This window comes from Salarias fasciatus, chromosome 16 (assembly GCF_902148845.1).
Source record: "Salarias fasciatus chromosome 16, fSalaFa1.1, whole genome shotgun sequence".
Lineage (NCBI taxonomy): Eukaryota > Metazoa > Chordata > Actinopteri > Blenniiformes > Blenniidae > Salarias > Salarias fasciatus.
In genome coordinates this window covers 3515955-3528132 of record NC_043760.1, presented here as the reverse complement: position 1 = coordinate 3528132, position 12178 = coordinate 3515955, and the positions used below count along the sequence as shown (strand labels likewise).

General features: G+C 47.2%; 1 protein-coding gene across 1 annotated transcript in view; it reads right to left on the bottom strand.

Moving 5' to 3' along the window:
* Positions 1-12178, bottom strand: part of htr2aa (5-hydroxytryptamine (serotonin) receptor 2A, genome duplicate a) — a 43201-nt gene that overhangs the window by 15199 nt on the left and 15824 nt on the right. Inside the window, exon 2 of the mRNA XM_030112664.1 lies at positions 6281-6481. Within this exon, the coding sequence (XP_029968524.1) occupies positions 6281-6481 (201 nt within the window). The remainder of the gene's footprint in view (positions 1-6280; positions 6482-12178) is intronic.

Sequence of the window (12178 nt, the reverse complement as noted above, 5' to 3'; positions counted from 1 at the left end):
GTCCTCGACCTGCACACGTCAAGAGGAAGTCCAGGGCAGACCTGGAAGGTCAGGCAGCGATGAGTCGTTTGAGATGCTCGTTGTGTTCCTGCTCAAACTCATTCCAGCCACACCTTCCTGGGTTCTCTTTACAAGACGATCACGAATATCCCTGCCTGCATCAGGTAGCTGAGTACATGTGGGGAGGAGTTCTCCGCAGAACCCTCAACAGTCTGCGTCGCTAAAACAAGCTGCAGCGCCTGGAGTCGGTTCATTTACATCCTTGGAGACCGTCTTCCTGAAACAGTGACCAACCAAACCAGGCCAGCAGCCTGTGGGATTCATTCATCCGCAATGATCTCTTTGTTTCCTGCTTCATTAAACATAACTTTTCCCTATTTGTTTTAAAGTTACATTTCTCCATGATTGTCAGTTATCCATGTCGAATTTCTGGAGACACTTCTTTTTAAATGTGGTCGTTCACCTTCTTCTAAGAGACTTTACCTCAGCTGACTTGTTCATAATTGTTACACTTTGATTTCCTCATTAAGTTGAAGTTACTGTTTTCATAGAAATCAAATTAAATTTCATTGATAGGGCACTTTTCAAGCAGCACAAAGTGTTTTACATGCTCAGTCGATAAATATTCAAATTAAAAACAGGAAAGAGACGTAGTAAATTAGAGAAGCTTTCAATTGAAATCTTCTGCTTGGTTAGTTTTCCTTCCGTCGGTCTAATTAACACATTTGCTCCACTTTCACTCCTCACTCCTCACCTGGTGGGATTATTTTGTGTTTGGGTGTTGTGTTTTTTGTTGGTTTTTAGTTATAAAGCATATTATGGATGTTGACCTGAGAAAAAGATATAGATATAGGATGTTGTGTGAACAGGATGAACAGGATGATATATAGGACATAGATGTTGAAAACTGAGAAAACGTCTCAAAGTAAACAGACGTTATTCTGCATGAAAACAAACCACTTCCTCCCTCAGTGCACTGAGGTAAACACTGCTCAGCCGCCTTGTTTTGTTGTTTTCAGTGAACCTGCAGGTTGTTTCCAGTCGAACCTGATCACTTATTCCATCTGGTAAATGTGTTAAGTGAATGTAATGTTGTGAAGAAATTCAACAAACCTCCACAAGAAACAGAGTCGACTCATTTCTCCAGTTGCCATCAGACTGGAAATGATGAGAAATCCTGGCGTTTGCGCGTCGGTCGGGTCTGGATGAGGAAGTAGGTCTGAATGAGCTGTCGGCAGCTCCAGCACGAGCGGGTCGTTAGCGGCCGCTAATGGCCGCGGCGCTAATGAAGTGGAGACAACAGGAAGTGAAGGCAGAGCGGCCCAGGAGCTCACAGACGGCGGGGGGTCGATAAAAGTTCAGAGGAAAAGCAGTCAGGAGCTGCACGGCGGAGCTAACAGCTCTGACTGACTGATTGATTGATTGATTGATTGATTGATTGATTGATTGGTTCGGTTTGTGTCTCACTGGATTTCTGTGCAGAATTCACACATTTTCCAACGTGCATTGTCTTCCTCCCACAGATTGAGAATGTTCCTGTCGGTGGTGAATCTCAGACCTCGTTCACAGGACGACGGTGTGAGAGAGGAATAGAAAACATGTATTCTTGCATTTTTGTTTCAGAAAAGTTTTGCATTCACACGACAACGTTTTGAAAATGATTTCACACACAGACACACTGCAAACCAGGTAGATTCCATGCTGGCCACTAGTGGGTGCTGTGGTTTGTTTTATAATGAAATCACACACACACACACACACACACACACACACACACACACACACACACACACACACACACACACACACACACACACAGGCAGAATGTACACTCTGCAACAGCATGACAGCATACCATGGTTTCAGAAAAGTTGCTTTTTGCTTGTTTCCACTCAGTTGGAGCATTTTCAAAAATGTTAATTTTCTCCCATTTCCATGGAGACACGCTCACAGTGTCAAAAAGTTGTATTTCCTCATTTAAAAAGGATTCCATGGAGACAGAGTCAGACCATTTTCAAAAAGTCACGTGTGTGTGTGTGTGTGTGTGTGTGTGTGTGTGTGTGTGTGTGTGTGTGTGTGTGTGTGTGTGTGTGTGTGTTTGTCCCCAGTTACGAACTGCTCTCTTCTTCAGCCACAGTCATCTGGGATCAGCTCTGCCGGTTGAAGTGATGGAGAAGGTGGGCGGAGTTAAATATCGCCATGATGCGATTCAGACTTTTGGATTTAGACTCAATCTGTGGACGTCAGAGGACTCATCGACTCGTCTGGTCTGGAGTTTAACAGATTAAAGATGGAGCAGAAGCAGTTTGTGTCACAGTGTGCTCCACTCCCCCTCTTCCTCCTCCCCCTCCCCTCCCCCCCCCCCCCCTTCCTTCTACGTTCTCAGAAGCTGCTACACCCGTACCTGCTTATGTTGCACACCCGTGCAGACATATTCAGAATTGTCCAGGAGTGCCGCGGTTCCAAATGTGTGCTCTTTAATCGCGTCTGTAACTGAATACAGGAACACTCTTGAGCATCGCCATGCCTACACACCAGCTCCAGCTACACTGAGCAAGTGCAGCCCAAGGACCCCTGCTGGTGCCTTAGCTGCCTCAAATAGTGCCTGTTCACTTGAACCCACACAACCCGTTTCTTTGTAGAGCTCTCGCCAAGGTGTGTTAAAATCATAATTCAACAATGAGCAATGTAAGAATACAGAAAGTGAAACAACACAATAGAAACGTGTCCACTGTTCCACACAGGCACTGCTGGGGCTCACGTTTTCATAGTCAGTCCGATTGACCCACTGACAGAAAGCAGTTTATGTTCCCAAGATGTGGCCGGGTTCATTTCGGTAGGTAAATCCCATGATGCTTTGCACTGTGACATTTGTGATAGAATCTCACATCTGGCTTTACCTGGAAATCTGATGGGATTGAAGTGTTTATAGGATGGAAAAGTAATGGGATGAATTCTGGTCATGTGACCACAGCTCTTGTTGTGTAACGCAGTGACAGGAACCGGTTGCCGTGTCAACCGGCCCTCCGTGCCTGGCTTCTGTGTGTGTTCGTTCCCGTCGTCAGTCACCGTACTTTAAAGTCATTTTACGTCTTTTCTCCGTATCTTTCATCACTTCCCCGTGTTTCTACTTTCTCCTCTGGTGATTTTGATTCTCTGTTTGATTAGCTTCTTCCGTTTCATCGTCGCCGTAATGAGGTTGTCAGAGCAGCGTTTTGTGTCTCTGATTACTTAATGATTTTTCTTTATTCAGCCGCGAGCGGAGAGGCTGCTGCATGCGCCTCGTTTCAGGCTGTAAGGGAAGACAGACAAAAAGATTTCCAGCGAGTTCTCCTCACATCTCCTGGGGAGCGACGGGAACCTCCGCTGGGTTGTTTCAACAGAACTTCTTTGTCTGTTGTTTTCATTCAGGCTGTTTTAACAACAGAACTCAGAAATGATGGATAATCAACCTAATCTAACGACTGGCTTTGGTACATTGATGTGTTTGGCTCAGAAGAATAAAATACTAACTTATTCATCTTTTTGTGTCAAGAATCAGGTTGAAGTCGAAAGTTTTTTTTGTTTGTTTTTTTTTTTTCCTGCTCGTCAACAGATTTTATGATTGACTGGAGTTGGCCTATTCATCTTTAGCTTCCCTTCATCTAAGGTCCCGTTTACATGACAACTTCAAGTGAAAACAAGACTTTCTGGACGGGTAGGACGATACATAAAAAAAACAAACAAACAATCAAAACTGACAGTTAAATGCAAGAAATAAACGGCAGTGGAAATGAACTGTTTTTCACAATAAAATAGGGTCTGGGTCTAAGTAATGAGTGGGAAACATGCAGAAAACTGGCAAACCCACAAGGTCACACACCTCTCGAATTGTTCACAAACACACTCTCTCTGACACACACACACTCACACACACACACACACCAACCTCACAAAACACCAACATAATTTCCAGTCTGTGTCTCTTGTCTTTTCTCTGCCTCTCTTCATGACACACCTCCATCTCTGCGCACGGCAGCAGGATCTGACTGCAGCCCATCATTCCATTTCCTGCTCATCTGGCCTGGAGAGCAGCAGGACAGGCAGAGGTCATTATCAGGGCCTGATTGTTCCTGGACCTCCGTCCAGATCATTACGAAGAATCTTAACTGCTGCTATCGTGTCGTGGAGCATGGCGCCTCATGCCTCCCACTCTGCGGGGGGGGGGGGTTATTCAACAGTTCCTGGGTGGAGGGAAGTCGGATCTGATCCCAGCTGTCATTCAGTCACTGGTTCGTCACAAAGAAACACATTTTCTCACCTGCAGGTGATTCAGCCACCGAGTATTGACTGAATGAGCCTGAGGAGGAACAGAAAGACACAGCAGCAGGTGGAGGAGAGCTTTCTGGGTGGAAGAGATTTTTCTTCCTGTTTTCCCCTCACTCCGCCTCTTTAGGGCCACAATCAGGGTTTTCTTGCTTTGCATCTTGTTTAGGTGAGAACAAGCAGATGGAAGCAGTGGAGGTTTTAGTATTAACGAGGAGACCATTTGAACGTTCTCGCTCGCCTGCTCAGATCCTGTCTGTGTTGAAGAAAAGTCTCCACATATGCAGATGATGGTGTAGTGAATGTTCTTGAACAGACCGAGGAGCGCAGACACTCTGAACCCTCCTCTCTTCCTGCAGAGCTATCGACATGTGCAGAAAAACTGTGATCGCTGTGTTTTCAAGGTTACTGGAGAGACGGAGGCCGGCGCTTTTCAAAGGCGTTGCTGTCTGGAAGCTCCACTCTAAACATGGCAGCCTGTAGAAGAGTCGTCTCTCAGTCGGAAGGTTGCTGCTTTGAGTCCCCATCTCCCCCCGTCCACATGCTGAGGTGTCCTTGAGCAAGACCCTGAAGCCCAAACTGCTCCCAATGGTTGGACTGAGCGCTCTGCATGGCAGTGAATGGGTAATTGTGATAAACAGTGTAAAGCGCTTTGGGCTGCTCGAGTGGTGGAAAAGCACCAAAAGCACTAAAACACTGTGAAGGTGAAGTGTTTTCACTGGAAATAGAACCTTTCATTGCTCTGTCTTTTGTTTACATGCTATGTAGTTTTGGTTTAAAGAGTCATAATCAGCAGTGCTCAGTTCAGTTCATGTTTGTGTTGTTTTGTTCAAACTTTGGGGTAAATGTTTGCCTTTGTTGTGCCCAGGAAGAACATGCAACCTGCCCAGAGAACCGTCACTGACCTTCGACTGAAGCACCGGGACGTCTAGATAATCTAAAGTACACAGTTTGTTAGTTTCCTTTGGATTCGACTTAAAAAACAAAAAACCTGCTGGTTTATCTGCAATAATGTGCTTTTAAATAAATTAAATATGATTTTCTTCAATTTTCCTCTTCTTTATTGTGGTAAAGAAGAATAGGTCCTGTTGGGAAACCCCCTGCCGAGTCTCACAGAAGCGTCTGGAGCAACCCGGAAAAAGCAAAAACAAACCAAGACATTGCCACGGATTGGTGCGTGCTTGTTGTTTAAGAGAAAACAGTAACGTGTCCATGGTTTTTAATCCCCCCACTGGGCTTTGTGGATAATAGATTTGTGAACCTTTGGACCGCTGCTCATTAAGCTGAATAAAATTACAACAGTTAATCCAATTAGAGGCTTTCTGGTGTGTTTCTGTTGTTTTCTCTTCCAAATCAAAAGCAGTTTTTAGGTTTTGAATTTCCGGAGGTGGTAGAAATTCTCATGTCAACACATATAAGTTTAAAGAGACTGTTCAATCTTTAATGAGACAACTGACGAGTTTTCCAATGTAGTTTTATGAAATGTATCGTTATAGGGACTTCTCTCTGTTTAAACAGCAGCTTTGGGGTTTTACACACACACACACACACACACATACTCTCTCTCAGTTGGACTCTTAATGAGGGTCATGTAAGAGAGCTCTCAAGGTCACCATTTCCACAATAAATAGAAACATGGAATCTTGTTAACACAACCAACCCAAATATCCCTTCAAATTAAAAAGAAACACACGCACACACACACACACACACACACACACACACACACACACACACACACACACACACACACACACACACACACACAAAAGAATACAGAAAAAAAATGTTTAACCTGCCAGTCAAGGACCAGGAGATTGGTTTTCTGTGATTTAACACTCCACTGGTGATATTAATTACAGTTGACTTCATAACATATCACTCAGGATAATTGGATAATTTCCCTTCATACAGCATGTCATCAACTGTGTGTGTGTGTGTGTGTGTGTGTGTGTGTGTGTGTGTGTGTGTGTACCTGCTGAGATGGTCCACACCGCCATGATCTTGACGCGGGCCTTGGTGTGGGAGTTGAAGCGGCTGTGGTGGATGGGGTTGCGTATGGCGATGTATCGGTCCAGGGAGATGGCACAGAGGTGCATGATGGACGCCGTGGAGAACAGCACGTCAAGGTAGATCCAGATGGGGCAAAGGTCAAGGGGCAGAGGCCAGCCGTAATCTGCAGGGAGGGACAGACCACTGGGATTCAGACCAGGACCAGAGACAGGGCCTGGAACGCTTCCAGTAGAAAATGGAAAACAGTGACGAGACGCACTGGAAATACACTTTGTGAAAACGTTCCCTCTCCGTCTCCGTGGAAACGGGGGAGAACGCAGCTACTCCTGGTTCTGTGCTCCACGGTGAATTCTGTGGTGGTTGGTGTGGGAAGGTTATCGGAGGAGACCAACAGGCTGACCGTCAGTGGTGCTCTGCGCTCTCATCCTCTGTGCCTCATGTTCTTCCTGAGCATGTTTCTCCAGACTCTCTTCTTTCATCCCAGTAACTGAGGTGTGAGTGTTTTGGCTCTTGTAGACCGTGAAGAGCAACGCTTTCAACTGGTCATAAAAAGCCACAGCCTAGATAAATATTATGCTTCTCAAATGTAATAAACTAAATTGGTTGAATCCAAGCTACAACATTGCCAAGTGAATTAGTATTAAAATGACCAGCAGATGGAGCCCTAGAGCAAGACATTTTGATGAGTTGGCGCCAATCCATTCAGTGTCTGCCTTTTTGAGCAGAACATTTATGTTTCATTTTCTAATGGAAAATAAAATGGGAGTCCATTGAGACGATGGCCCAAAGGCTGCTTTTATGTCTCAACGTCTTTCTGCAGAAAAAAAACAACAATATGTCCTGCATTGTACTCATGTTCGCCATGCTCAATTAACCAACTGAAAACAGACTATAACCGCATTTATGATCACACCTCAGAGGTCACTGATGGAAGGAGGATGGATGACTGGAAGATGCTGTGATCTGACTGGAGAACCGAAGGACTGTCAACTCTTACATGTTGCCTTTAGTTAGATTCTAGACATCATCTTTGGCTTTTTGGTGCTTTATTTATTCTCTCTGTTTTCTGACATGATTGAAAAACTCCTGAGTTCCATGTGTGCCGTAGAACAACGAGTTGGAGTTCAGTCACGGACCGGCTGCGTGCCGCTCGGCTCTGAAGAGCTCATTACACAACGAATGCACTGTAAGACATGGAGTGAGTCATCAGGGTGGAGGAACACACACACACACACATGCACACACACGGTGTCGCCTCCTGCGTGGCCGCCATGCCATTTCAGTTGCAGCCATCTCGATAATTTGCCCCTGGAACGGCTCCTGAAACCTCTCCGGTTCCAGAGGAAGCGGCGTTACGCAGGAAGACGGAGCTTTTATGTTCTCAGCGTCAAGGTGAGGTTATTTATAGAGCCCTCGTCGCATGAGAGGGAGTTCAAGCTGCATGAAGAAAGACACAAAACTCAAAATCAAAGGGGATTCTGATCCGTTGAGGCAGATAATGAAAACAGAGGAAACTATTATTTAATATAGTGGTTTGAACCTGTTTCCCGGGAGGAATCCGCCCCTGACTCTCAGACGCGCTGCAGACTCTGATCTGATGTCTGGAAACACAGCGGCGCTCGCTGCCGACGGAAAACTTCCTCACCAAGACAGAAAGTCTCGTTCCGGGTTTGACCCGTGCAAAATGTAAAGTCAGCAGCTGGAGAGAAGTGTAACAGCCCCACCCACCTCCACCAACCAGCCCCACCTCCAGCTGCCTCCACCCTGCAGGTCACACACCACATTCCTGTCTGTGAAGATTTCAGCATGCGGGTGAACACATGCAGCTTTTTGGCTTCGTTCACAACGTTTCACAGTCAAAATGCAGCATTTCTGCATTTTCTGGTTCAGAAAAGTTTCACATTTACAAAACATTGTTTTGAAAACGATTGTCGTTTCCAAGGCAACTGCAAAAATACTTTAAATGATGTAGTTAGCATGCCAGGCCACAAGATGGAGCTGTGGAAGCGGTTTTCAAAAAGTTGAGCACCGCTGTCATGTAGACGCAATCCAAAACTCTCCAAAATGTTTCTGCTTCACGTGAGAAGGTTTCTGTGTAAACGGAACGGTGGGAATCGAAGACAACGGTTATTTCAACAGGCTAATGTTCCGTTTCCACGGCTGCTGTGGATCCAGACTGAAGCCACTTCATGTCTGACATCTGTCATGTTGTAAAGGGAAAATGAATCCAGTGTTTGGAGAGTGACGCTGGTCTGGTTATCTGATTCTCTTCTCTGCTAACGACGCTGTAATCACAACCGTCCCGACTGTACGTCACTCCTGCTCCATGCGAGCGGCGAAGGACGAGCGGATGTGAGCTTTTCTCATCGGGGCGGAGATGACTCATCCATGTGTCCTCAGACTCGTCTCTGTCCGTGTTGAATTTTTAATTTTCATATCTGAGGGTGATCCTGCACTCATATTATTCTTCCCCCGCCGGCTCGCTCTCGGACTCCTTCCTCTCATTTTACATCTGTCAGTCATTTAGCTCCGCTCAGCCGGTCCGTTACGGTCAGACTGTTGGCCTCAGCATGCCCCTCCCCTCTCCCCCCCACCCCTCGCTCCACCTTCTGAACTTCTCCGTCACCTGGATGTCTTCAGTCGGTGTTGAGTTAAAGCTCCTGACATTCCGGCCAGCCAGGTCCTGTGCTTTAAAGCTCTGGTTTGGTAGATGAAGTTCAGCAGAGGTCACCAACAGACGGGTCACTTTAGGTCAAAAGGTCTTAAGGAACGTTTTTTTTTTTTTTTTCAAAGACCACATGAAGAACATTGAACAAGGATAAAACCAGGGTTAGCTGCTGGTTAAGTCCTGTGTTCACTTTTTCACCCAAAAGACCAAAATCAGACAGAGGTGAAGCTCTGGTGATGCTCTGAGGCCGACCTTCCGTTCTCACCTCCTTCCAGGAAGCCAGGAGGAAAACAGCCTCGTCCCGGGAGACTGACAAAGTGTCACATTATTATCGGCTCTGGAGCCTCTGATGGCAGCGAGCTGAAGCCACAACGAATCCTCCCTCGTATGAAACAGACCCCCCCGTCCAGAAGGCTCGGGTCCCCGGGGACCGGCAGACATGTGGCTGTTAGCTCCGCCGCCTGCAGCGCCAGCGGCGGCACAGCGGCGGCCCGAAGCTGCTCCAGACCGGTCCAACCACGGGAGACGCCCGCCGGGAGGAGTCCCGGCGCCAATTAACGCCGGTCAGGGCTGCACCGGGCTCCGGGTGGAGCGCCGCTGTTTAAAGCACCATCAGTGGGAAAACATGACCGGAAAGGTGAGACCAGAGAAACCGGGAGCTCAAAGGGAAGTCCTCTTCGCTTTAGCATTCACGTTACTGTGAAGGCTGATGCACCATGGAGGAGTGGTTTGAAAGAGCTTTTCTGTGCAGTTTTCATCCCTGCTGCAGCGATAACACGCAGGAATGATCAATTAGTTCAATTCAGTTTCATCTCTATAGCGCCGAATTTAACACATCATCTGAAGGCGCTTTGCAGAGAAAACCAGGAGGAAACCTGCAGAACCAGACTTAGACGAGACTTTCCCTTCACGGGTCGTTTTGTGGACTGAACAAAAGCTGGATGCTGATTCTGAAGAAGGCTTGTATGTACGGAATGCAGTGAGACGTAGGAGAGGAAGTGCAGAGGAAGGATACGCCGAGACGCTCCTTTGGTTGGGAATGTGTTTTTGTGCAGCTCGTTTGCCGACAGACATGTGGAGCAACACACACGCGTGGAACGTGTTCCGGCGTGAACTGGAGCCGCGTCCAGAGTCCGAGCACAGGTCCAACATGGACGATGCACGGAAGAGCCTTCAGAGGACAGACGAGAGAAACATAGAGGACATACAGATTGTGGGAGGGGATTCAAACCGTGGTTCAGGATGGGGGCAGGGAATCTCTACCCAAAGACACAAATCCACTCGTTGCAGATTCATGGGGACAGGACTCTGACGGGGGACTCTCGGCTGTCAATAGGTGTGTGTGTGTGTGTGTGTGTGTGTGTGTGTGTGTGTGTGTGTGTTGGACGTGGCTCCTGTTCTTCCAGCTCTGGAACATCAGGAGAAGCATCGATTATCTGACGCGGGCGGCGGTGAAGAGCTTCGATCCTCCACCCGTCTCTCGGGGAGGTTAAATCAGGGTGATTGCGCCGACACAACGCCGAACCACAATCAGGCGAGCCGCGCTCGGGCTGTCAGGCCGGACGTCTCCCGGAGGCGGCCGCCCCGGGGGAACGGCGGCCGGAGCGGGACCGGGCCGTTCCTCAGCGCGGCGCGAACCACCGCAGCTCTCCCGGGGCTGCAGGCCTCACAGCAGAACATGTGTCGTCTCTTCACTTATGGATGAGGCCCTCTCGCACAGAAGAACTCAACTCATGCATGTTTAAAGTTGTTAAATTTTCAGAGACAAAACAAAGACAAGTGAGTGGAGCAGGCGCCGACGAGGGATCAAAGTCACCAAGCCAGAAAATCAGAACTGAGAGAGGAATCGCTGCAGATGAACCAGTGAGCGCTGTGTTTCCTGCCTTGTAATAAATATGATGATTCCACACACACACACACACACACACACACCTGGACGGGTGAGCAGTCCACACACACTCTCGATGGCGGTTGAAATGCAGACACGCTGAGAGCAGAGTGTTGAGTGTTGATGCGGACTTGAGCTTGCAGCTCAGGAATCAGGCTCTTTGTGCTGCGACTGCAGGGGTTTCATCTTGAAGGGCTTGAATATTGAACAGTGGTTTAATTTTACCAACATCACTCTGTAAACTTCTCTTTTCACCGCTGTTAAGGAGGGTTGGTTATGGCAACCTCTTATCAAAAAGCTCTTACATATTCACCTCCAGCAGCCTGACAGTGTTCAGTACCACATGACTTCCTGTTGCTCTGTCCAGGCTGTATTGGGGACTTTCAGCAGTGTTCAGTATCAGATACTGGTATTGGTGTCAGTATCAGTGCATCTTTAGCTTTTACACTGATGTACATCTGTACTGATGTTTTCTCTTGTTTTATTTGACTAAACAGGAATCCATCTAAAAAATTCAGCCGCAGATGCTCGGAGATTTGTCACTTAGCTACACGATCTGTGCAGAACAGCAGCGCGGAACACGTCAGGCAGCGGAAACACCAGGAGCGACTGCTGATGGACGACGGTTCTCTTCACGGCTGCTAATTTGAGATATTTCTGCGAAGAGAATCAGGAATCCCAGTTCAGAGGAACAACAAGCATTTGGTGAACAGACACGTTTACTTTCTCTCACTGCGAGACTCGATGCAGAAACTCTCATTCATGCTTGTTTCTGAAGCTGTTGGTATCAATAAAGTCTCTCAGCCGGTTTCTCATCATTCGCAGCCTCTTGCGTTCAGGCTGCTGACTCAGCACTTCATTCTTCTGGTTGAAATCTCTTTCCCACAGTTTGGTCTCCTCGGAGCCCCGGCGCCTCGGCAGCCTCCGCTGGGCGGAGAGAGCCGGTAATTATTCCACCGTTCCTTCCAAAGTGTGTTTGTGGTGATAAGATAAGCCGGTTGTGTCGGTTTTTGAAAGGTGGAGAGAGTAAAGAGTGAAGCTGAGCGGAGCAGAGAGAGAGAGAGAAGAAAGTGAAAAACTTCTTCAATTATTTAACAAGTCGCAGCGGCGATTGGGGCAAAATATGAAGGAAAAAATGCATAAATGGAATCTGAAATGGGGAAAAAGAAATCGGTTTTTATCATTTTTCCTGTGTTTTCCAGACTCCAGGCCATTCCTGAAAATACTTCGCTGATGTGAAAAAAAAACACATCCAGCCAGCAGCTGCTCTTCCAGAACCATTTACATGAATCTTAGCAGTAAAT